Source organism: Pongo abelii, chromosome 21 (genome assembly GCF_028885655.2).
Source record: "Pongo abelii isolate AG06213 chromosome 21, NHGRI_mPonAbe1-v2.0_pri, whole genome shotgun sequence".
Lineage (NCBI taxonomy): Eukaryota > Metazoa > Chordata > Mammalia > Primates > Hominidae > Pongo > Pongo abelii.
In genome coordinates, this window is record NC_072006.2 from 55,867,881 (window position 1) to 55,891,562 (window position 23,682).

Sequence of the window (23,682 nt, forward strand, 5' to 3'; positions counted from 1 at the left end):
AGTAGCTGGGAAGCTGGGTCTACAGGCATGCGCGACTAGGCTAGGCTAATTGTTTTTTTATTTTTATTAGAGATGAGGTCTTGCTATGTTGCCCCAGCTGGTCTTGGAAGCCCTGGACTCAAGCGATCTTCCCACCTCAACTTCCCAAAGTGTTGGGATAGCAGGCATGAGCCACCAATCCTGGCCACAGCATCCCTTCTCTTTCTGGGTGCTAACTCTTCTGTGCTGCCTACTTCTCAGCAAAGAGTAAGTGCTTTCCAGATTCCGGAGTATTACTCTGTATTCCTTAAGTGTGGGTTTCATGTAGTAACGCCTTCCAAACAGTTTGAAGAAACTGACAAAAGCTACCTCTACTGGGTAATCAAGGTTAGCATTAATGATAAATGACATGGATAGTATACTTTTGTTTTTTGAGACAGAGTCTCACTCTTGTCGCCCAGGCTGGAGTGCAATGGTGCCACCTGCCTCACTGCAACCTCCACCTACTGGGTTCAAGCAATTCTCCTGCATCATCCTCCTGAGTAGCTGGAATTACAGGCGCCTTCCACCATGCCTGGCTAATTTGTGTATTTTTAGCAGAGTTGGGGTTTCACCATGTTGGCCAGGCTGGTCTTGAACTCCTGACCTCAGGTGATCCACCCGCCTCAGCCTCCCAAAGTGTTGGGATTACAGGCGTGAGCCACCACGCCTGGCTGGATAGTACATACTCTGATATGATGTGATGAGAAGGGGGCTTTATTTTTGTGGCCTTCCTCCCAAAAACCTACAGCCCTAGTCTAATGAAGGGACAGTCTACAATACAACCAACACTCCTCCAAACAGTGAAGGTCACAAAAAACATTCCCAATCTGAATAAGGCATAAACCCCAGTTAATAAGGTGTCATATTGGTTCGTTGATTTCAATAAATGCACCATACTAATGTAAAACATTAATAACACGGGGAAACGGGGTATTGGGTATATGGGAACTCTCCGTGCTATCTTTGCAACTTTTCTGTAAATCTGAAACTGTTCCAAAAACTAAAGTTTTTTTTTGAAAAAACAGATTCCAGGGCTTTCATTGTGGTCATTTAGATACCCATCTGGTGGCCACCAAGCACCACTTGCCAAGAAAAACTATAAAAAGTACCTCCCTTCAGATTTGGCTTGGAAACTATTTCCCCGGAAATCCCCCCACCCCACCCGACAAGGAAAATAAAAGCTGATTACCAATCTGGGAGGGGTGTGAGTATTCGTTCCCTGAAAAACATGACTTTAATCTTAATGAACAGAAAGACCACGGATGTTAGTGCGGATCGTTTGCAGATTCTTAATTGTATCTTTTCAAAGCAAAAGATGTCCTCCAGATTGTAACTCTAGAAGACTGGTCTCTTCTGTTGACTAATTATTTCCATCTCCAGCCAAGACACAAAATTATTACTAATGGCCATCTCTGGGTATCCAAGTGAAGAGGATACCCAAAGCTAAAGCAAACCCCTCACCTAAGGTGGCCAGAGAGGACACCGATGGAAGCTAAAACTTCATTATCTGCCTAACACAGTGCTTGTGGGAAACATCAGGCCACCAAGCCTCCTTGACAGGCTTCCTCCACGAGCCAGTAAACACAAGCCCTTCCTACGCACTAGATGTAGGCAAGCCCAGAGTGCGTCTGGAAGCTACTAACAGGCCTGCCCCTGAGCCTTCAACAAGCATTGGCTGGGCTGGGCTAGGCTGTCAAAATCAGGAAGCCTGGTTGGGTTTTTTGTTTTTTCCAAGACAACCTGCTAACCAGAAATACACAGTGAGGTTGGGCGTGTGGCCTCTTCCCCCTCCTCCTCCTCCTCCCTCTAACGAATGCTCCTGTTAAACACGTGAAGTGACAGATGAGCATTGGGCCCAGCCCGGGGAAGTCCCCAGCCCCCAGCAACTGAGGGCAGTTGGAGGCACAGAGTGACAAAGTTCAGGCAGAAAGAGCCTGTGTCCTTCTGAATCCATGCTGCAGCTGTCCCTCACCCCACCCCATCCCACCACATCCATTAGGACTAAGCTAGAAGATCACTTAATATAGCTCAGACCAGTCCTCTCCTGAGTGATAAGTGATGGGTTCAGCAGCAGAACCCAGGGAGGAAATGGGCCGGCCTTATAATACCAAAGGTTTTAACCCTCTCCAGCATCTGACAGACAACCTCTTCCTCAGTTTCAACACAAAGTCCCATCAACCACTGCTCACAGGAGGTGATGGGAGCTGCATGGCTTCACTTCAGTGCCTGGAGGGAAGGAGCGGCCTCCTACCCTTGATAACCGGGTTCAGCTGCGACCCCCCCGCTTTTTTTTTTTTTTTTTTTTTGCAACCCCTCCCTGCTAACTCCATTCTTTGCTTCCTCACCTCCTCCCTCCAAAGGCACAGAAATCATGTCCCTTGCCCTTTGACAGCCCAGTCCCAGGCAAGAGGCCAGCAGACAGCACCCGCCCCCAGCCTTGGGACCTGCCTGCCACCTTTTGTTTTGCTGAGAGTGACCCTCAGGGAGCAGTCACGAGCAACCAGAAACTGGTGCCCCTAAGGGGCAAGAGGGAGCCGACCGCCCCCTAAGGGTGGCAGTGGCCACTGACGCCTCCCCTCCCTGGCACCTGGGTAGCGGCACCCTCCCTCCAGGCCCCTTAGGAAGGGGGACAGCTGGAGCCAAGAGGACTCCTGTGCCCAGTCCCCAGGCCTGAGCCCCTGGCGGGCTCAGGGGCCAGGCCAGGGGTAGTCTCCACCGACCTTCGTTCGGATTCAAATACTCATAGTCGAAGAGGATGGAGAAGTCAAGTTCGTCTTGGGGGCTGCCCCCAGGCTCGTGGCCTGGGGCGTCCCCGCCGTCGGGTTGGGGCTGCTGCTCGGGGGCGTTCATGGCGCGAAGGGCAGGAGGGCTGCGGGGGCCGGGGGCGAGGGCGGGCTCGGCTGGCTCTGGGACCCCTCGCAGTGGGGCTGGCGGAGGCGGCTCGAGCGTCGGGGTCCCTTTCCTCGTGGGGACGCACGCCGGGTCCGGGGACGGCGCGCCTGGCGCAGCGGGTCCTGGACGCGCCCGGGGAAGCTGAGCGGCGGCGGCGGCGGCGGCGCGAGCTTCCTGCTCCGGAGGCACCTGTTGCAGCCCGGGGGGAGGGGGGGGGGGGCGTGGAGGCGGGGACAGGGCGGCCAGGGCGGCCAGGCCGGCGGGGGCGGGGCCGCCACCCGGGGACCGGAGGGGAGGGGCGCGCCGCCTGGGCTGGCCGGTGCCGGGAGGAAGGAGGCTACCCGCGGACGTGACCACACTGTCCCGGGCCACGGCTGGGCGCTGGGGCGGCCGCTGTCTCCCACCCTCCACGGGTGAGTGCGACACGCCCTGCGCGAACCAGGGTCTAGACAAGAAAGCTGCCGCCACTAGGACTTTTGCCCTAAGGGACCCACTGGCCCCACACTTTTTCCTGCTTTTCTTCTCCATGGGGTGGAAGGGGGTGTCCACCCTCTTCTATTGCAGACCCGTGTCTCCAGGCGTCTCCGTGTGCCCACGGGGGCGGCATGATTTTCACAGTACTTCAGACACCTGCATGGCCCTGAACTCAACTCCCCAGCGCCTAGGAAGGAATCAGACTGACAGCACTAGTCCCCCTTACAGCTATGCCTCCTGTCCACCTATCACGTGCCAGGTGCTGGGCACCTAGCAGGAGCCAGACACTGTTGCCCTCGGAAGCTCAGGCTCTGGTAGTGGGAGAGGCCTGAAGGAGAGAAACGGGACAAAAAGCATCTCCTTATGGGGCCAGTAGAGAACTCACCAGGGTATGGGATAAAGGTTGGGGAGGCTTTAGTCCCTTGGGTGGTCAAGGAGGACCTCTCTGGGGAGGTGACATTTGAAGGAACCTGATTGATGAGGCAATCTTGGGGAAGTGTGTTCTGGCAGTGAGAACCAAAACACAGAGCCAGAGCTCGAAGGGGCTGGTTGTGCTGGAGGGAGAACGAGGAGTGCAGTTCGGATGGGGCGGTTGGCAAGTGACAAACACGCCTGGCTGCTTGTTTAAAGCATGATTCCCAGGCCCCTCCCTGGAGCTTCTGATTCCATAAGTCTGAATACAGACTCGTGAATGTGTATTCTTAATTAAGCACCCAACGTGAGCATTAATGAGCAGGTACATTTGGCAAACACTGCATAAGGACCCAGTAACTAAGGAACACCCACCAATAAAACTCTGCCAGGGGACTCCGCCAACTTAGCTGAAGTTGGAAACAGACTCACAGAGGTAGAAAAGATCGAAACAGTGGTCTTCAACCCTTCCCACATATTAGAATCACCTGGGACACCTTTTTAAACTCCTGTGCGGGGCTGCAATCCAAACCCACTGAAGCAGAATGCCTAAATTTTTTTTTTTTTTTTTTTGAGACGGAGTCTCGCTCTGTCGCCCAGGCTGGTGTGCTGTGGCACGATCTCGCCTCACTGCAAGCTCCGCCTTCTGGGTTCACGCCATTCTCCTGCCTCAGCCTCCCGAGTAGCTGGGACTACAGGCGCCCGCCACCACACCCGGCTAATTTTTTGTATTTTTAGTAGAGACGGGGTTTCACTGTGTTAGCCAGGAAGGTCTCGATCTCCTGACCTCGTGATCTGCCTGCCTCGGCCTCCCAAAGTGCTGGGATTACAGGTGTGAGCCACTGCGCCTGGCCTGAAATTTTTTTTTTTAAACTTCAGATGAATCTAAGGTGCAGCCAGTGTTGAGGATGAGAAGATTAGATGGGATCTTAAGATCCTCGTGAGCACAACATCTTGACCTCAAGTGATTCGAATCCTTCCCCATGTGCCAGGAGGAATTGAGGACACGCACTCTTCAGGGGAGCCATCTGAGCTCCATTAAGGGGATTTGTGCCAAGCCATCCATCATTCCACAAATATTTATTGAGCACCTGCCTGGCAGTGCCACAAGATGTTGGGGATGCAACCATCAACAAGCCACATCCTCTCCCTTCATCATGCTTATGCCCTGAAAGCAAAGTAGCACAGTTATGAACAGGGTTTTCGAAATTGCACTCAGACCAGTGGTTCTTAACCCAGACTACACATCAGAATCACCTGGAGAGCTGTTAAAATTTGTGTTCAAATACCTGAGCACCACCAGAGATCGATTTGATCAGAATGTTTGGGGTTGGGACTCGGGCATCAGTATTTTGTAAAAGCTCACCAGATGCTTCCAATGTGTGGCCAGAGATGAGAACCACTTTGGTTTAGACTCAAACTCTATTGCAGGGGCCTGTGGGCTGGCTCAGGACTCATTTCAGAGTCTTGGGCAGCTCCTCCTGGTTGTCAGAGCATAAAGAAATTCCAGCCTTTGTTTCCTAACTATAAGCACTTCTATGCCATGTGTATCCAACAGCATCTTGGGGGTGGCTGATGCATTTAAGTGGAGGAAGGAAGAGTGATGACCCCAGCTAGGATACTTACAGACAGGTATCTAGAAAGAGGTGGATTCTTCTGGGTCTTTATGACAGGGACCCAAGGTCCAGATGATGAAATTTTGGCCAATAAACAAGAAAACCAGACTTCCCTTGTGCTTTAGAAAAGGAGAAAAGCTAGGAATGCCTTCCCACATCCTTTCTCATCCCTCCATCCCATAATTATTAAGTGCCACTAAATCTAGTGGACATTTGTTGATTGTGCCTACCCAGAATAATTCCTCCCTTCTTCTCATAACAGCACCCCAGTGTGTTCCTTGGGGAAACTACTCTAAACATAATCTTGGTAGAGCTATCAACCCAGCTGCCCCACCTTCCCCAAGCAAAGAAGTGGATGAATGACCCAGACTGGGCCAATCAGAGAATTTCATTTCCACTAGCCTGAGATCCACTAAGGCAGGGGCTATGACCACCTCATTCGCAGCTTTATGTGCAATGGATGTGTGGATAAATGGAGGATGGATAAGTAGATGGATTGGTGGAGGTGTGAATGGAAGATGGATGCACGGATGGAAGATGGATGGATGGATAGGGAATGGATAGGTGAATGGATGGATGATGGATGGAAGAGTGGATGGAGGGTGGATGGATGGATGGAGGATAAATGGATAAATGGATGAATGAAAGATACATGGATAGATTGATGGAGGATAGATGGATGAATGGATGGATGAAAGAGTGAATGTGTTGCACGGATGAATGGATCCATTAATCAATGGAAGAGTAGATGTTTGCCTGGATGGATGTAGAGTTTGACTCTCCTTAAAATCCTTAGAGTTTTCTTTAAGGGTCCTCCACCCTGAGGCTTACTCTGGCCACCCAATTGCTAGGGCAAGAACCTAAATTCTTACCCAAACTCCACTTCCTCTTCAGATACCCAATGATAAAATGAGATATTAAAGGGAAGATCACTTTGCAACTGACCAAGTGCTACAAAAATTTCAGCCTGAGGCAGGACAGTTCAGGACAGTCTAACTGGCTTCATTGTCCCTCTGAACAGTGGATATATTTTCAAAGCTTCTAGGATTTGGAGTCTGGACTATTGTAGTCAGAGTTCTTTAAAAGGAAGTGGTTCAGACTAGGTGCCAATCCATAAAAGAGTTTCTGCTGGACAGTGGGGAGTAAAAGGGTCTTCTTCCCTAAAGGTTACCTTGAAGGGTGGGAGTTTGGTCTGGGGGAAAGGCATATTTTCAATTCAAAAATAAATAATCGGTGCTCTTAAGAACAAGGTCCAGGAGCAGAATGCATGACCTTTATGCGTCGAGAGTGACTCTGGGAGGTGCAGGGATGGAGGTGGGATGATGGCCTTCACAGGGCATCGCTGTCAACTTTCTCTCTATCCTCTGTCTGACCTCCTTTGGACACCCTGGCCTTTGAGTTTTTCCCCAGCCTCTCCAACCGAAGTGCAACAGAAAGCTAGTGAAGCCACTGAGACTTTGAAACTTCTAGCACACATTGGTACTATTTGACCCTGGCCCAGGAACTCAGCTCCCTTCAACATGCACTTAACACACAGTCTAATTACAGACTGAGATATGTGCCATGAAAGGCAAGGAGAATGTGTTACAGAGCTTATGTCAAGGAAACCTGATGGAGACAGGGAATTCAGATAAGGCTGCCCTAGGGAGGTGATGTTTAAGCTGGGACTGGAAGGTTGGTAGAAGTTAGTTAGGGAATGATGAGGGGAGGTACTAACAGAGTGATGAGGGAGTATGTGTAAAGGCTCTGAGGCAGGAGGAAAGTATGAAATGATGGAGGACCCGAAAGAAGACAGGAGTGGCAGGTGCTCAGGGAAGGATGAGAAGATGGTTTAAGATCAGGCTGGGAGGTAAGTGGGGCCCAGGAGACCATGTTGAGAGTTTGGGACCTGAAAGCAATTGGGAACAACTGGAGAGTGTTAGGCAGCACATGACAGAATCATAGATGAGTTTTTAGATGATGGCTCTGGGTTCTCTGAGGATGAGAAATTGCAAGGGCAAGGGTTGAAGCAGGAGGACCAAGTAGGTGGTTCTTACAGCCATCCAGGCAAGAGATAATGGGGGCGTGGACTACAGAGATAAGTGGTAGCCATAGGAATAAGAAAACGTGGAAGGAATCACAAGACTCACAGACTCTCATCCTTTGCTCCATCTGTGAGTTACCTCTCTTCCTCTTCTAGGCTTCCTTAAAATGGAGCATAATTTGGGTCCACCTGGATAGAAACAGTCAAGAAGCACTGACTCCCGAAATGCCTTGAAGAAGCTCCTCCTACCACCCAGGTGGCTCTGCGTCCCCAGGCTGCTTCAAGATGGCCCTGGAGTTACCCACCACCTACAGCTCTGCCTTCCTTTCCACCTTCTGGTAGAAAGCTCATTTTTATCTACAACCTGGACCTCTCCACAGAAATCCAGGCTTGTACATCCAGTGCCGACCCAACATCTCCACTGGGGCATCCAACAGGCACCTCGGTGTGAATGTGTCTGAAACCAAACCCTACGTCTCCAGCTGTTCCTGCCTCACTGTGCCTCAACTCAAGTATTGCTCTGCCTGTAATCCAGTTCTCCAATCAAACACCAAAGAGTGGTTCTTGAGTCCTCGCCTTTTCTCATGCCCACGTGCAAACCCTCAGCAAATGCAGGCAGTTGCACCAAATGTAACCCAAAGCCACCCGTTTCTCACTAACTTCATTGTTCTTCCTCCCACCTCCCAAGAATCCAGGCCTTCATTATTTCTTACTTGGACAACTGCAGAAGCCTCCTCCCTGGACTTGCTACTTCCACTTTTGCCCCTATGTGGAGCAGCCAGAGGGAGCCTTTAAAAAATATACATCTGATAAACCCTCCAGTGGCTTCCCATTAAATTAAAATTAAATGCAAAGCCCTTGGTCTGCAAGGCCCTACATAAGCTACGTCCCACCTGGCTCTCCTTGGGTATCATCTCCTGCCATTCTCCCCTTCTCTTACTCCCTCTGCCAGCCTGATCATCTGCCTGTTCCTTGATAACGCCCACATGACCCCACCCCAGGGCCTTTGTACTTACTGTTCCCTCAGATATTGCCTGGCCACTACCTTACTTTGTTCATTTCACAGTTCAAAAGTCACCTCTTAGAGACCTTCCCTGCCTGTCCTAATAAAAATCGCATCCCCCGGCATTCTCTGTCTCCTCACCCTGCTTCATGTTCCTCATTGCCCTTTCCGCTATGGTGTATTTTATTCGTATGTATATTTCTTTTATTGCCTGTTCCTTTCATTTGGAACAAGGGCAGGGATATTTGTCTGTTTTCTTCCCTGGGATATCTAGGGTTGCCAAGTTTAGCAAATACAAATACAGGACACCCAGTTAAATTTGAATTTTAGACAATGAATGCTTTTCTTAGTAGAAATATGTCCAAAATAGTATGTAGGACAGACATAAACTAAGAAGTTATTCATTGTTTACCTGAAATTCAAATTTAAGTGGACATCCTGTATTTTTATCTGGCAACCCCAGCTATATCCCCAGATCCTAGACTGGTACCCAGTACATGGTAGGTTCTCACTAAAAAGCAGCTGAAGGAATGAATGGAAGAATGGCGCCCAACAGAGCTTCTACCTGGGAGATCAATCAGTGAATAAAACTGCACCACTAGGAGAACCCAAAGTCCCTTCTTTGCTCAGCTTAATGGGACTCAACAGGGATGTCCCGAAATTTAGCAGTGTTTTGTAGCCTTGGCAGCCCAGCCTCCAGCCTGGTTCCAATACCTGTAATTATTTGTAGAGAAATAACATGTCATCTGACTCAATGGCTTCAGGGAAATTCTACCTGCACATGTTGCTTAAAAACAAAAAAGAGCCTGGTAAGGTGGTGCACACCTGTAGTTCCAGCTACCTGGAGACTGAGATGGCAGGATCACTCAAGCCCATGAGTTTGAGACTGCAATGCGTGACAATTGCACCTGTGAAAACCACAGCACTTCAGCCTAGGCAACATAGCAAGACCCCATCTCCAAAACAAGGAGTGAGAGACAGAAAGAAAAAAGACTATTATAAAAGACAATGTTCTGTTATAGAAAATATGTAAATAGGTTCTTGAGGTTTTTTGGTTTTTTTGTTTGTTTGTTTGAGATGGAGTTTCGCTCTTGTTGCCCAGGCTGGAGTGCAATGGTGCAATCTCAGCTCACTGCAACTTCTGCCTCCCAGGTTCAAGCGATTCTCCTGCCTCAGCCTCCCGAATAGCTGGGATTATAGGCATGTGCCACCACACCCAGCTAATTTCAGTTCTTTATAACAAGACTGGTACATTTGAACCCCTTCCACCCCTTCCAGGCTGACTTTCCTGCTGAAGGTCAATGGCATGAAGACATAAATGTTTGACCAAGCCTGGAGTGATCTTGTGATACATTAAAGAACAACCCAGAGCTGGGAGGCCCAGGATCCAAACTGAGTTCTTCCTCTAACTCACTCTGTGACCTTTAAGCAAGACACCTTCAGTGCCTCAGTTTCTCCATCTGTAAAATGGGAAGAGATGAATTAGATAATACCCGAGTTACCATTTCAGCTCTAAAATTCAAGGATTGTTTAACAAGGAAAACCAAGCTAATCTGAGTAGCAGCCGGGGCTCGCTTCATGGGATGCGACAGGCAGAGTCACACAGCATTCCGTACCTGGAACAACCTGTGCTTAGAAGGAGCCTGCACTTGGTTGAATGCTCTGCTGTTGACATTTTTTAAATTCTGAATACTTTTTGAACAAGAGGCGATGCATTTTCATTTTGCATAATGCCCTGAAAATTATGCAGCCGGCTCTGATAGTGTACAAGTGCTCCTCAACTTATGGTGGGTGATATCCCGATATACCCACGATACACTGAAAATATTGTTGGGTTGAAAATGCATTTAGGCAGGGCATGGTGGCGCACGTCTATAATCCCAGCACTTTGGGAGGCTGAGGCAGGAGGATGGCCTGAGGCCAGGAGTTTGAGATCAGCCTAGGCAACATAGCAAGATCCCATCTCTATGAAAAATAAAAATACATTAGCCGGGCTCCCATTTGAGCCCAGGAGCTTGAGGCTGCAGTGAGCCATGATCACACCACTGCATTCCAACAGAGTAAGACCCCATGTCTAAAAAATAATAATAATAGGCCAAGCATGGTGGCTCATGCATGCCTGTAATCCCAGCACTTTGGGAAGCCAAGGCGGGCGGATCACCTAAGGTCAGGAGTTCGAGACCAGCCTGGTCAATGCAGTGAAACCCCATCTCTACTATAAATACAAAAATTAGCCAGGCATGGTGGTGGGCACCTGTAATTCTAGATACTCAGGAGGCTGAGGCAGGAGAATCGCTTGAACCTGGGAGGTGGAGGTTGCAGTGAGCCAAGATTGTGCCATTGTACTCCAGCCTGGGTGACAAGAGCGAAACTCCATCTCAAAAAATAATAATAATAATAATAAATACAAAGAAAATGCATTTAATATGCTTAACCTACTGAACACCACAGCTTAGTCTAGCCTACCTTAAACATGCTCAGAACATTTACAGTCACCTACACAACTGATTTTGGGCAAAATCACCCAACACAAAGACTACTTTATAATGAGGTGTTGAATATCTTCTGTAATTTATTGAATACTATACTGAAAGAGAAAAACAGAATGGTTTATGGGTACCCAAAGTACAGTTTCTACTGAACTCATATCGCTTTCACACCGTCATAAAGAAAACCTAAGTCAAACATCATAAGTCAGGGACCATCTGTATAACACGTAAGTCACAAATTTTCATCATGAACTCCATGTCTTAACAACCTCCCATTATAATAAAACACTGCTTATAAAAGGCAAGCATTGAAACGTTTTAAGTCGGATTCAGAAAGTGGGAACATTCTTTACCAGACTCCAGAAACAATCTCCCTTCAACGGAAGCATTCCCTGGGACTCATGATCACTCTAGGTGTTAATATATAACTCATACACAGATGCATTTGACTCCAGCAGGGCTGGCACTAAGGTGAGGCAAGAGAGGTAAAATGAAAGAGGGCACCAAAAACTCAGTAATTAGATAAATTATATCTTCACACCATGTTTTAAAACATCAAAATGAATGTAAAAAAAATCCTTGCCGAACAAGCTATTATAATTTTAATAAAGACAGGGTCAGTAACAGTCCACGTGAGCCACGCTGCACCCTAAGGCCAAAGGGAAAATGAGTAATGTTGATCTTGTCTTTATTTAACATTTTTATTTATTTATTTTTTTGAGACAGGGTCCCACTCAGTCACCCAGGATGGAGTGCAGTGGCGACAGCATGGCTCACTGCAGCTTCAACCTCCTCAGCTCAGAGGATCCGTTCACCTCAGCCTCCTAGTAGCTGGGGCTACAGGCTCCTGCCACCATGCCCTGCTATTTTTTTTCTTTTTTTTTTTTTTTTTTCTGGAGATACAAGGTCTCACTATGTTGCCTAGGTTGGTCTCAAATTCCTGGGCTCAAGCTACCGCATCTGGCCTTTTTAAAAAAAGTTTATCATGGAGTTTTGGCATTAATTTTGTTTTAAAAATATTATATTAGGTCGGGCACAGTGGCTCATGCCTATAATCCCAGCACATTGGGAGGCCAAGGTGGGTACATCATGAGGTCAGTAGGTCAAGACCATCCTGGCTAACACGTTGAAACCCCGTCTCTACTAAAAATACAAAAAACTAGCCGGGCGTGGTGGCGGGCGCCTGTAGTCCCAGCTACTTGGGAGGCTGAGGCAGGAGAATGGCATGAACCTGGGAGGCAGAGCTTGCAGTGAGCTGAGATCATGCCACTGCACTCCAGCCTGGGCGACAGAGCAAGGCTCCATCTCCAAAAAAAAAAAAAAAATTTATATTAAAATATGGTTCATCCTGGGCTCACGCCTGTAATCCCAGCATTTTGGGAGGCCAAGGTGGGAGGATCACTTGAGCCCAGGAGTTCAAGACCAGCCTGGGCAACATAGTGACACCCCATCTTTATGAAGCTGAAACAGGAGGATGGCTTGAGCCCAGGAGGCCGACGCTGCAGTGAGCCGTGTTCGTGCCACTGCACTCCAGCCCAGGTGACAGAGCAAGTACCTGTCTCAAATATATATACATTTCATATACATATGTGTGTTTGTGTGTGTGTGTACATATATATATACATATAGTTCATCCTGATTACTGAATTTCTTGCATTTTGCTCCCCCAAATGCCTCATTGGCTTCCTCACGCTCTTGCAAAGCCATTTGTAGGGATGAGCTCCTTATAGATTAAGAAAACAAGACAGTTTCAAACCTGACTTGTACTCCAATCTATCGTCTCCTACGGAGTCTTTTAAAGCCTGAAGAGGACTTCTCTGTTGTGAGAAAACTATTTTCCAAGAGGGGATTGCAGCAAAAGGCCGTTAGTTGAATATGCCACCCTCCCACTGGGCAGGCACTGATGGCCATCGGTACCTCATAAGACAGCAGGGTTCTACTAAAAGCCAGCACCCAAATCCACATGTGGACTGTAGGAAGATGCCCCATTTGACAGCAGTAGAAGTCACAGGTCTGTAGGAGCTCCGCCAAGTCCATCCTGCAGGCATATTATGTTTGGCCTGCCCAGTAATTTCTTTTTAATCTGAACTAACATTTTTATTTTTTTTAATTTTATATTAAGTTCTGGGATACATGTGCAGGACGTGCAGGTTTGTTACATCGGTAAACATGTGTCATGGTGGTTTGCTGCACCCATCAACTAGGTACTAAGCCCCACATGCATTAGCTATTTATCCTGATGCTCTCCCTCCCGCACCTTCCCGGCAAGGCCCCAGTGCTTGTTGTTCCCCTCCCTGTGTCCATGTCGAGCTAACATTTGTAAATTGGAAGATTTCACAGAAAAATCCAAATTTCCAACTTCTAAAAAAAGAAGGCAGGCAGATCCGACCACTCCAGGCCTGCATTCCCGTATGGACCAATCGGCTGGAGGTGAGTAGAGGCTGTTCCCTGGGGACGCCCCCCTCAGTTTGCCCCAGCCCCCACCTGGCTTCCTCATTCATTTGTGCCACCTGCCGGGAGCCTGTGAGCTTGAGCACCTGGGCTGCAGGTTCTTGATTCCTTCCACCTGGTCCCTGCACAACTACATTGCCCTGGTTTTGTTTCTCCTCTTTGTTCCTTGCTTTCTAGCACGTTCCCCTCTGTCTTGGGTAACAACGTTTAGAAGGAGGGCAGGCATGCCGGGCGCGGTGGCTCACGCCTGTAATCCCAGCATTTTGGGAGGCCGAGGCGAGTGGATCACGAGGTCAGGAGATCGAGACCATTCTGGCTAACACGGTGAAACCCCGTCTCTACTAAAAATACAAAAAATTAGCCGGGCGTGGTGGCAGGTGCCTGTAGTCCCAGCTACTCGGGAGGCTGAGGCAGGAGAATGGCATGAACCCGGAAGGCGGAGCTTGCAGTGAGCCGAGATCATGCCACTGCACTCCAGCCTGGGCGACAGAGCAAGACTCCATCTCAAAAAAAAAAAAAAGAAGGAGGGCAGGCTCAGTAAACCTGCCTCCCCCTTAAACGACGGTCCTTGATCTTAACTGAACAGGAGATGCCGCCATCCCTCTGCCAGGGAGGCTCCATCTTCTACCAAGGTAGAACCTCAAGGGGCAGGGTGGGTAGGGCTGGTTCATTAGGGGATAGAGTGTTGGTTAATATCTGCCCATCCCCACAATCATTTCTCCCTCAATGTACCTGTCACTGTCGGCCCACTGACCCCCTCGGTCACCCAGGCTGTCTTCCCCTGTATGCCCCAAGATCATTTCTCTCTCCATTCTCTTCCCTGCCATATTCTTTGCAGACTCAAACATCTGTGCCGATTTCCTAATCTTTGAAGTCAGGGAGTGATGAGGACAAGCTGGCTGACTCAGAGGTACCCATCATCAGCTCCCATCCGCACAACCAAACCCTGGAGCACACACCCCCACCGCCTCCAAAAAAGCACAGGACATCGGCTGTTCTCTCCCTCTTTTGCTTCTCCATCAACACAATCACTAGACCTCACCTAAGCTCATAGTCACTTAGCTTATAAATGACTTCCTATGTCTCCCCCAACTTCACAAAAACACCTCTATCTGACTTTCAAATGCAAACGGGCATGTCTCATAGACATTGGATTTTTCTCCCCACCACTTCGCCAGGAGCCCTGCGTCTGTTAGACTCTCCACAAGCACCTCTGGACTCAGTGGCTCAGTGATTGAAGTGGGTCATTAGGACCCTACAGAAAAGACCCCAGAGGCTTGGTAGAAAGTGGATTTGTCCCTATCAGGAACTCCTGAAAGTTATTGAGCTGGAGGAAAGAAATAAATTGAATTTAAAACAATAGTAAAAATGGAAGCTAACAGGAACTGACCACTTTGTCTTTGCTGAGAGCTTCACAGACACAATTTCCTTTCAACCTTAAAGTACCCCCATGTGTAAGAATTACTAATAGCCCACTTTTCAGTTAAGGAAATGAGGGCGTACAGCAGGTTGTGATGTGACTTGCGAAGTCACACGTGCACCATGAAAATGGTTTTGTCTCGCAGGAGTCTGATACTCATTACTGAGTCATGCTATTCCTAGGTAATTAGCTAAGGGTGGATTTGCCGAGGGACATTTTTGCATCAAGATGAAACCCCGAAAAGTCTCATGACTGCCACTGATAGCGGAGGGTGGAGGAGGAGCTGACGAGGGGAATCCAGGCGGGGCTGACAAGAAAGCACATCTGAAGTGGTTCGAATATTCACAGGATTGATGGCATCTACCCCTAGGTACCAAAGCCAGGGACCATCCCTGTGGAACCCTGGGGCTCGAGGGAACACAGTTTGAGAACTCTAAAGGAGAACGCTCTATGGACTGGGAGGCACTGCTTCTGAGCACCTCTCCTGCCCCACACTCGCCCCAGCCATCTTCATCTCCTGCCTGGGCCACTGCAGCAGCCTCCTGTCTGCCTGCCTAGCATTCACTCTTACCTGGCTAGAGGCTGGTCTCCCCTTAATGGGCAGTACGACCATTTGAAAAGATTCATTAGACCAACACCACTGCTGCTGAACATTCCCCCAGGGGCTCCTGATTACCCCAGGAATGAACTTCAGACTCCTTACAAGATCCTATGTGGGCCGGGTGCAGTGGCTCACACCTGTAATCCCAGCACTTTGGGAGGCTGAGTCAGGTGGATCACAAGGTCAGGAGATCGAGACCACCCTGGCTAACACAGTGAAACCCTGTCTCTGTTAAAAATACAAAAAATTAGCCAGGCATGGTGGCACACGCCTGTAGTCCCAGCTACTCGGGAGGCTGAGGCAGGAGAATTGCTTGAACCAGGGAGGTGGAGGTTGCAGTGAGCCGAGATCGCCACCACTGCACTCTAGCCTGGGCGACAGAGCAAGACTCCGTCTCAAAAAAAAAAAAAAAAAAAAAAAAAAGATCCTACGTGATCCTGTCCCACGATCTTGTCTCCATCATCATGTTCCCCCTGCCCCTTCTGGTTCAGCCCCACTGGGCTCCTTGCTGTTCACTGAGCATCCCGAGCACAGGCCTCTCCTCACGGCCTTTGCACACATCACTCATTCTGGCTGGAACGCTCTTCCCCCAGACATCTTACAGGCGGATTCCTCACCATTCAGGGGTCAACCAAAAAAAAGATACCGCCTTAGAGAGGAAGGGCCATCCGGCCTGAATGAGGAATCCTACTCTTGTAGATTGAATCGTCCCTCCCCACCCTACCAAAAAAATGTATTCAAGTCCTAACTCTAGGTCCTGTGAATGGGACCTTATTCGGAAATAGTGTCTTTGCAGATGTAATCAAGTTCAGATGAAGTCATACTACACTTAAAGGGGTCCAGGCCAATGACGGCTGCCCCCGTGAGAAGAAGAATCGACACACATGAACTCGGGAAGAAGGTCACATGAAGACAGAGGCAGAGATGGGAGTGACACAGCCACAGGCCACAGAGGGCCAAGGGTCTCCAGGAGCCACTGGAAGCTGGGAGAGACAAAGAAGGGTTTCCTCCTAGAGCCTTCAGAGAGAGCATGGCCCTATGACACCTTGATTCAAACTTCCGGCCTCTAGAACTATGAGAGAATAAATGTGTATTGTTTAAAGCCATTCAATTTATGGTCATTTGTTACAGCAGCCACTGGAAACTAATACACCCACCCACTCACCAGACACACACACACCCCAAGTCATTCGCAACTCCATTCTCCTTTTAACAATAACAGTGGCCTTTTGACTTCCTTTGGTCCCTGGTCCTTAATGGCATCTGAAGTCATCCTGGCTATTTCCTGGCAAGCCTCATGAGGGCATGCTCTGTATCTGCCTCATTCACCGCTGAATCCCCAGCATCTTGGAAAGTACCCGGTACATGATAGATCCCTAAGCATCTTGATGAAAACACATTAAATGGTCAAGGGGGCATCTAAGAGGAGATGGAAATTGGGCTGGGCCTTCAAGAAAGATGTGAAGGAAAGGAGAGAAACCCAGATAGGGAGCCTCGCTCAAGCACAGGCAAAGAGAGGGACCAAGAGTGCCCGTGAGGAGGAGTGATAGCACAGGCAAAGGCCGGCATGGAAAGCAGCAATTTTGCTGGAGGTCGGAGCCCTGGAGTGTCAGAGGAAAGAAACACCCAGCTGGGCTTCAGCCACCCAGAGAAGCTCTGAGGAAAGGAGCCCTGGATAGGTCCATTGTGATAGAGAGCCAGAGGGAGGGGAAGGGGGCTGCTAAGAGTCATTGCATGGCGCAGAAAGTCAAGCAGGAAGGGAAGAGATTCCCCTGACTCCAGACTTTGTGGCGGGCTGGCTCCTTTAGGGGGCTGGGGCCTTCCTCTTCAGCTCATCTTGGCTGAACAGTCCCGCTGCAGGAAGCAGTAAAGACTGGACCATGGAGCCCTCAAAAACCAAGCTTTTGGCATCAGCCAGGCCCAGGGCTGCCCCATAAAATGCCTTGACCACTCCCTGTGTTCTCTAAAAGGAGGGTCCTATTCTATACCAAGCTCTCAGGGTTTTTTGGGTGTGTGTGAGAATCCAATGAGATAATATCTGTAAAGTGGCTGGCCTTAGGGTACATGTCCATTAGGGAAAAGATGATCGCCCTATTGTTATTATTATTCAGCATTACAGTCAGGGAGCAGCAGGGGTGTGGGTTTGAATCCAAGCTCTACCACTCGCTAGGGCTGTGACCCTGGTGAGTGACTGTATCTCCCTGTACAAAATGGGGAGGACTGGAGAGAGGATGCTTGAGGTGGCACATGAAGGGCCTTGGCATGGTGCCTGGCACACGGTTGACACTCAGTGAGTGGTAGCTGCTGTCATTGTCATTGTCATTTGTGGCTTGTTGCTGTTATTGGGGGCTTATTTATTCCAGACAACAAGAGGAATGTGAGTACCTGTTGGGTGGCCCAGGAGAAATCCTACTGAGGTCACCAGCTCCGGCTGGGACAATGTGGAAGTCAAAAGGTCACTATCATTGTTAAAACGAAGCAGAAGAGAGTGAGACACAATGAGAGTGTGGTCCTTCAGCTTGTCCAAATGCTGTGGTCCTAACAAGCCACAGAACTTCTCCTGTGCTGCACTCATTCCTAACTCATTCATTCATCCATCCATTTAACCAAAAGAATTACTGAGCACCTACTAAGTGCCAGGCACTCTCCTAGCACTGAAGATACAGTGGTGACCAAGACAGGTGTGGTTTCTGGTTCCTGGAGTTCAAATCTGTTGGAGGACATGGACAAACAGTCAGATAATTACCATCAGTGTGATTAGTACCAGGATGCAAGCAGCACAGGACAGAGGCCAGCAGAGCCCAGAGGAGGCCTCCCATCCAGGCTGGGTAGTCAGAGATTCTCAAATTCCTGTTCTAGCAAAGGAACAAAAATAGGAACCTGGCCGGCCATGGTGGCTCATGCCTGTAAACTCAGCACTTTGGGAGGCCAAGATGGGAGTATTACTTGAGCCCAGGAATTCAAGACCAGCCTGGGAATCATAGGAAGACCCCATTTCTACAAACAATTTAAAAAGTTAGCCAGATATGGTGGTGCACACCTCCAGTCCCAGCTACCCAGCAGGCTGAGGTGGGAAGATTGCTTGAGCCCAGGAGGTCAAGGCTACAGGGAGCCATGATCACACCACTGCACTCCATCCTGGGCAACAGAGTGAGACCCTGTCTCAAAAATAAAAAAATAGAAACTTGACAGGCTTCTTCCAGTCAGGAAGTATAAATAATCAGTCATTTACATATTAAGTGTGAGTTATCCAATGAGAAAACGCATGAGAAAGTATTTAGTAATTGGATTTAGGCATTGGTTTTTTTTGGCGGGGGGCTAGGTAAATGTTGAAATAATAAATTATATAATAGTAATGACAGCAATTATTTTTTGAATGGGTACTTTCAGGATTATATTGTTTATTAAAGCATTGAGAACTTCCATAGATTATTTGCTGTTTCCCCTGCTTCCTACCACCCTCCAAAGACTTCTACTGCCTGGGACCCTCCCCACAATTCAGCAAATAAATAGTTAAAGCCTGGCCCAGCAGAGAAGTATCTAGGGACCCTGCTCCTATGGTTCTGATTGGTTTGTATCTGGTTGTTACATTTATTAAATATTATTCTGGGTAATATTAATATCACTCATAACATGGGGAAATTGAGGCACAAGTGAAGTAACTCATACAAGTGGCCAAGATTTGAACCTCTGATTCAGACCTCAAGCTGTTAACCTCTTGGATAGCAGCAATGTTACCTGGGCCCCAGTGGAGACTCACAGAAATAGGAGACCCGATCCCTGGCCTCAGGGGGCTTGTAATCAAGCCAAAGAAAGTTCTTAATAAAGTTAGTCAGGGGAGTGTCTAGTGAACGTGTGATTCTCTCTGGAGTCTGAGAAGAGAGGCTTGCAAGCTGGAGGGGCTTCCTGGACGAAGGGCCATCTGGGTAGCAAGGGAAAGACTAGCCAGGAGGAGGGGTCCCTGGGAGGGGCTCTCAGTACAGAAAGCGGCATGGGCTTTGGAGCTGCCACACTGGCTGGCTGAGGACTTTCTTCTTCTACTAAGAGTGGAAGCCTTGTGCTTTCATTTTCCTGAGGGAAGTCAAAGCATGGAGCCCTCGCTAACGCACAAATCAGCTGCTGCCTCAGTTTCACCATCTCTAGCAATAAGACTTATACCCTCCACATCCTCCCATATGTCTCTTTCCCTTCCAGCATATGTCAGGGAACAACGTGGTATTGGGGAAAGATCCCAGAACCAGGATCTTGTCCCACCTCGGTCACCTCATCTGTCAAATGGTATAAAAAATTATGATGATGTTAGTGAGTTTCGGAGACAGCAGAGCATATGGTGAAGAGCCTGGGTTCAAATTAAGGCTCTACCACTTTCTTCCTGGGTAACACTTGGCCCATTGCCACACATCTCTGTGCCCAACCCCTCCTCCAGGAAGGAGACCATGATTGCAGTACTTATCATCTACAGTGTTATAACAATTAAAAGGCTTAATGCTTGAAGAGCACTTAGCCCCTTGTCCTACTCCAGTCAATGATAAATTTATGTTTGCTGTCACCATCTAGGGCAGGAATTGAGCACTCACTGTGTGCCAGGCACTGTGCTCCTTATCTGCTATGTGACCTTGGGCAAAGCTGGATCTCACTATCCTCAACTGTCAGACAATACCATTTGGTGTGTGTTTACTGCATGTTAAGCACAGAGCTGAGCGTTTTACATGCATCATTTCATACGATGCTCTTGACAATCCGATGAAGTTGATACTATCATTATTCCTTTTTGCAAATGAGAAAATTGAGGCTTCACAAGCCAAGATCTTAACCCTATCTGTGTCATTATAAAGTTCCAGTAAGTTTAAAAGTACTTTGGAAAGTAGAAAGTACTGCATCTCTTCAAAGAATGTTTACTGTCAAATCCAGTTTCTCCACAGCCTCAGTTTATTGTTTTGCATCTTTAGTATAACAGGATTTGCAGCTAATATTTATGGATCATTGACTATGAGCAAGACACCATTTTCGGTGACTTATCTGTTTTACCTCATTGAATCTCATAACAACCCTGGAAGAGAGACATAATTATTGGCTCCATTTTACAGATGAGAAAAGTGTGGCACAGAGAAGTTAAGTCACTTGCCCAAGATCACACAGTTGTGATGTGGCCAAGCAGAAATTCTAATGCAAGCAGAAGGCAGGGAGTCCGGGTTCAGGAGAGAACAAAGCTCACCCTGGGTTTGTTTATTCCTGAAATACTTTCCATCATCTCACTTCAGATAAAACTGAACACACCTCTTGCAGATCTTCAGTTTTTCGCAGGGCCAATGCTGCTTTCTGTGCAGAAAGTTTGGAATTTTTTTAAATGCAAATATTTCTCTTCTCTATTTAATGACCCCACCCATTGGGTGGGATATTGGGCTTTCCCTCAAGAGACCACTGTGCAGGGCATAGCCGGAGCATTTGGATCAGCCTGTGTCAAGCCAGTTGTCTCTGATGCCCGGAACTGCATTCTATGTGCCCAGTTGCCTTGGCAGACCAAGTGTGGTTCGCCTGGAACAATCTGGAGCCCTTGTCTCCCACATGTACACACACACACACACACACACTGGTGTGCACACACCCACAATCCCTGCATGCATGAGCGTGGGCTGGGGAGGGTAGCTATTGAACATGCACACACAAAATACACACACTTTGAAACCTTAGCAGAACTAGCTCACACACCTGGGGCACAGAGTTAGCAGCCTCAATAAAATTCGAGGCTTGTGTTAGATCACACAGTAAAACAGAAGCCCAGTTTCTCATCCAAGTTCTTTTTCTCTCTCTCTCTTTCCAAATAGAGCTAAATTTGGCATTAGGCTGACCTCCACCCCCACCACGAGAACATCAAACACCCGGTTTCAGTATTTATGACAGTAAAAACCCTTTCTCGCCCTTAATATATCTGTCATCTGTCTGAGAGCATTGCTTTTACAGATGATACGATATCAGTAAATTTTTTTTGCCATTATGTCATAGGCTTGACCACTAGGAGAGGACAGGATGAACAGGTACCCGTTAAAACGTTCGAAGTCCTGGCAGGGTCTTGCTTTCAAAAGCACAGCTCAGCTAAAAATATGTGTCATTGAGGTCTGCCGTGACAAAGCACACCCTTTACCTAACCCAAGGCATTTGGCTTCAATCTAGTTTAAAAAAAAGAAAAGAAAAGAAAGAAAAAGAAAAGGAAGAAAGAAAGAAAAAGCCTCTCAGGTTTATTTACTGAAATTATCATTTCTTCCCCCCCCCCCCACCCCCCGAACTTTAATCAGCCACGCAAAGCACAAAACCTACATTCAACTCCGATTTTATGACACGAGGCTAACTCCTCCTCCGCGAATTTATTTCACTTAACTCTCGAAGCCCTTCCCACTTGGCAGCCAGGCCCCGCAGCCCCCAACGCAGTGCTCCCCTCTGAAACACACAACGCTTTGCCCATTTCCACTTTTAAAGACCGATTCGTTATTATGGAGCCAAAGCCCCTCCGCAATCCCGACCAGATGGGACATTTTCATATCTTATGCTCCTTATAGTTAACCCCCTCCCATAAGATCCAAGTGGTGTGATACCAGGACTAAATCCAAGAGAAGGGGGAAAGAAGCAGAAACAGGGAAAGTACAGTGTAATCAGATCCCCAAACAAACTGATGGTACATTGCACTTTAAAGGGGTAGCTGGAGGACTCTATCCAGCAGGCCCATCAAAAAAGGGAAAGAAAATGGTTTAAATGTCCCAGAGCATCCGCTGCTGCTGTAACTGTTAGAAAGCAAAGTCTTCCTTACTATACTTGCTGTATAGTAAAATGCCAAGCCTGTTCTCTTAAAAAAAAAAAAAAAAAAAAAAAAAAAAGTAGTAATAATAATACTGCAGCGTTATGGCATTTGCTGTCAAAAGCCGAGTGCTGAAACGGTTAAACAGCAAGCGGTTAGTAGCGAGAATCCCTCCCGGTGTCCCGTGGAGGGGAAAATCCTCCCGACAGACTGGCCTAGGGAATCCCGGCCCAGGACATTTCCCTGCCCCCGCGCAAAGTTGTCCAAAGTCGCCTTCCCAAGTGTCCCTTCCCTGGCCGGGGCACGGGCGCCCCTCCGCGGGCCACGCTACCTGTGCGCCCAGGGCCAGCGGGGTCCCCAGGCCTCCCGCACCGACCTCTGCCGGGAGTTGAAAGTGCTGCCCGGGACGGGAGCAGCAGGAAAGGGCCGGGAGGAGGGAGCGGAAAAGGCTGGAAGGGATCGAGAGTCAGTTACCTTGGTCCACAGACCCCATGATGCGGAGGGGATGGCAGTGCCCCAGTCTGAACGCAGCCTCTCTCTGCATCTGGAGGGCACGGGGGCTTGGCGCGTGTTTGGAAAGGGGGATCTGTTTGTATCGACCAGCAGCCGAGGGGACGCCGTCTTCTCTACCGCGTGCCCGCGGGGCTGCCCTGGCCGAGGAGCCTCGGAGCGACCCGGGAGCTGCGCGCCTCCCGGCTCCCGGCTCGGCGGAGTCGGCGCGGCTCCGCGATCCCGCTTACTCCAGAGGCAACGCGACTTCCTTCCCCGCGCTCCGTGTTTATAGGCTTTCAATGCAGTAAAATAACGGGATTCCCTCACTGTTTCCTCCTGTTTATCCAGCGCCATGGAAACCACTGGATCCCGTCCATCTCCAAAACTAAGGGCTTTCCTGCAAACTTCACACTCAGGAATCCATGACGTCGCCTCCTCCGCGGCCAGCCAGCTCCGTGGCTCCTTCGGCCGCCAGCACAAGTCCCTGATTGTTCGGAAGAAAAGTCTGGGAGAGGGAGCGAAGCGGGCGACGGCGAGAAGAAGGGGGTGGGGGCGTGCAAGTGTCCAAGTCAGCCCTGCAGGAGCTCCAGGCGGCTGTTTGCAAGGAGTGCCCAGCCACCGCCTTCCCTGGCCCGTGGCAGCTTTTCATAAATCAAGCCCGAGACTCCCAAGCCCCCCATTTGCCAAGCGGGCGCCTCTTGGAGAAAGCTGCCCAGGGTTCAAACCAACACCCCAGGTTGTCCAAGCTCCTGGACGTTTGCCCAGGGGCCCTTCCCAGTCCCTCACGGCCTCTGGCTGCCCAGATTTTTGTGTGTTCAAGGATGGTGGGGAGGACGAAGAGGAGAAGGAGGAGGAAGGAAAAGAAATAAATAACGGTGCCTTGTGTCAACTCTCCAACTTCGAGAATTTTTTTTCAAAGAGTTTATTTTTAGATTCATTTAGAAAATCCAAGGTTTCCAGTGATGCTCAGAGGCTCCAGAAATAATGAAATGGCCAAAG

General features: G+C 48.8%; 1 protein-coding gene across 3 annotated transcripts in view; it reads right to left on the reverse strand.

Moving 5' to 3' along the window:
• The window catches only part of NFATC2 (nuclear factor of activated T cells 2), a 177,122-nt gene extending 153,649 nt beyond the window's left edge, over positions 1-23,473 (reverse strand). The window contains exon 1 of one of the 3 annotated variants that reach the window (XM_063720558.1): positions 22,666-23,473. In XM_063720558.1, coding sequence (XP_063576628.1) covers positions 22,666-22,735 — 70 coding nt within the window. In that variant the 5' untranslated portion in view covers positions 22,736-23,473. Of the gene's footprint in view, positions 1-2,741; positions 3,093-22,665 lie in introns of those variants that run through there. The other 2 variants (XM_002830424.5, XM_002830425.6) reach the window with 2 other exon arrangements.
• Positions 23,474-23,682: the final 209 nt, after the last annotated feature.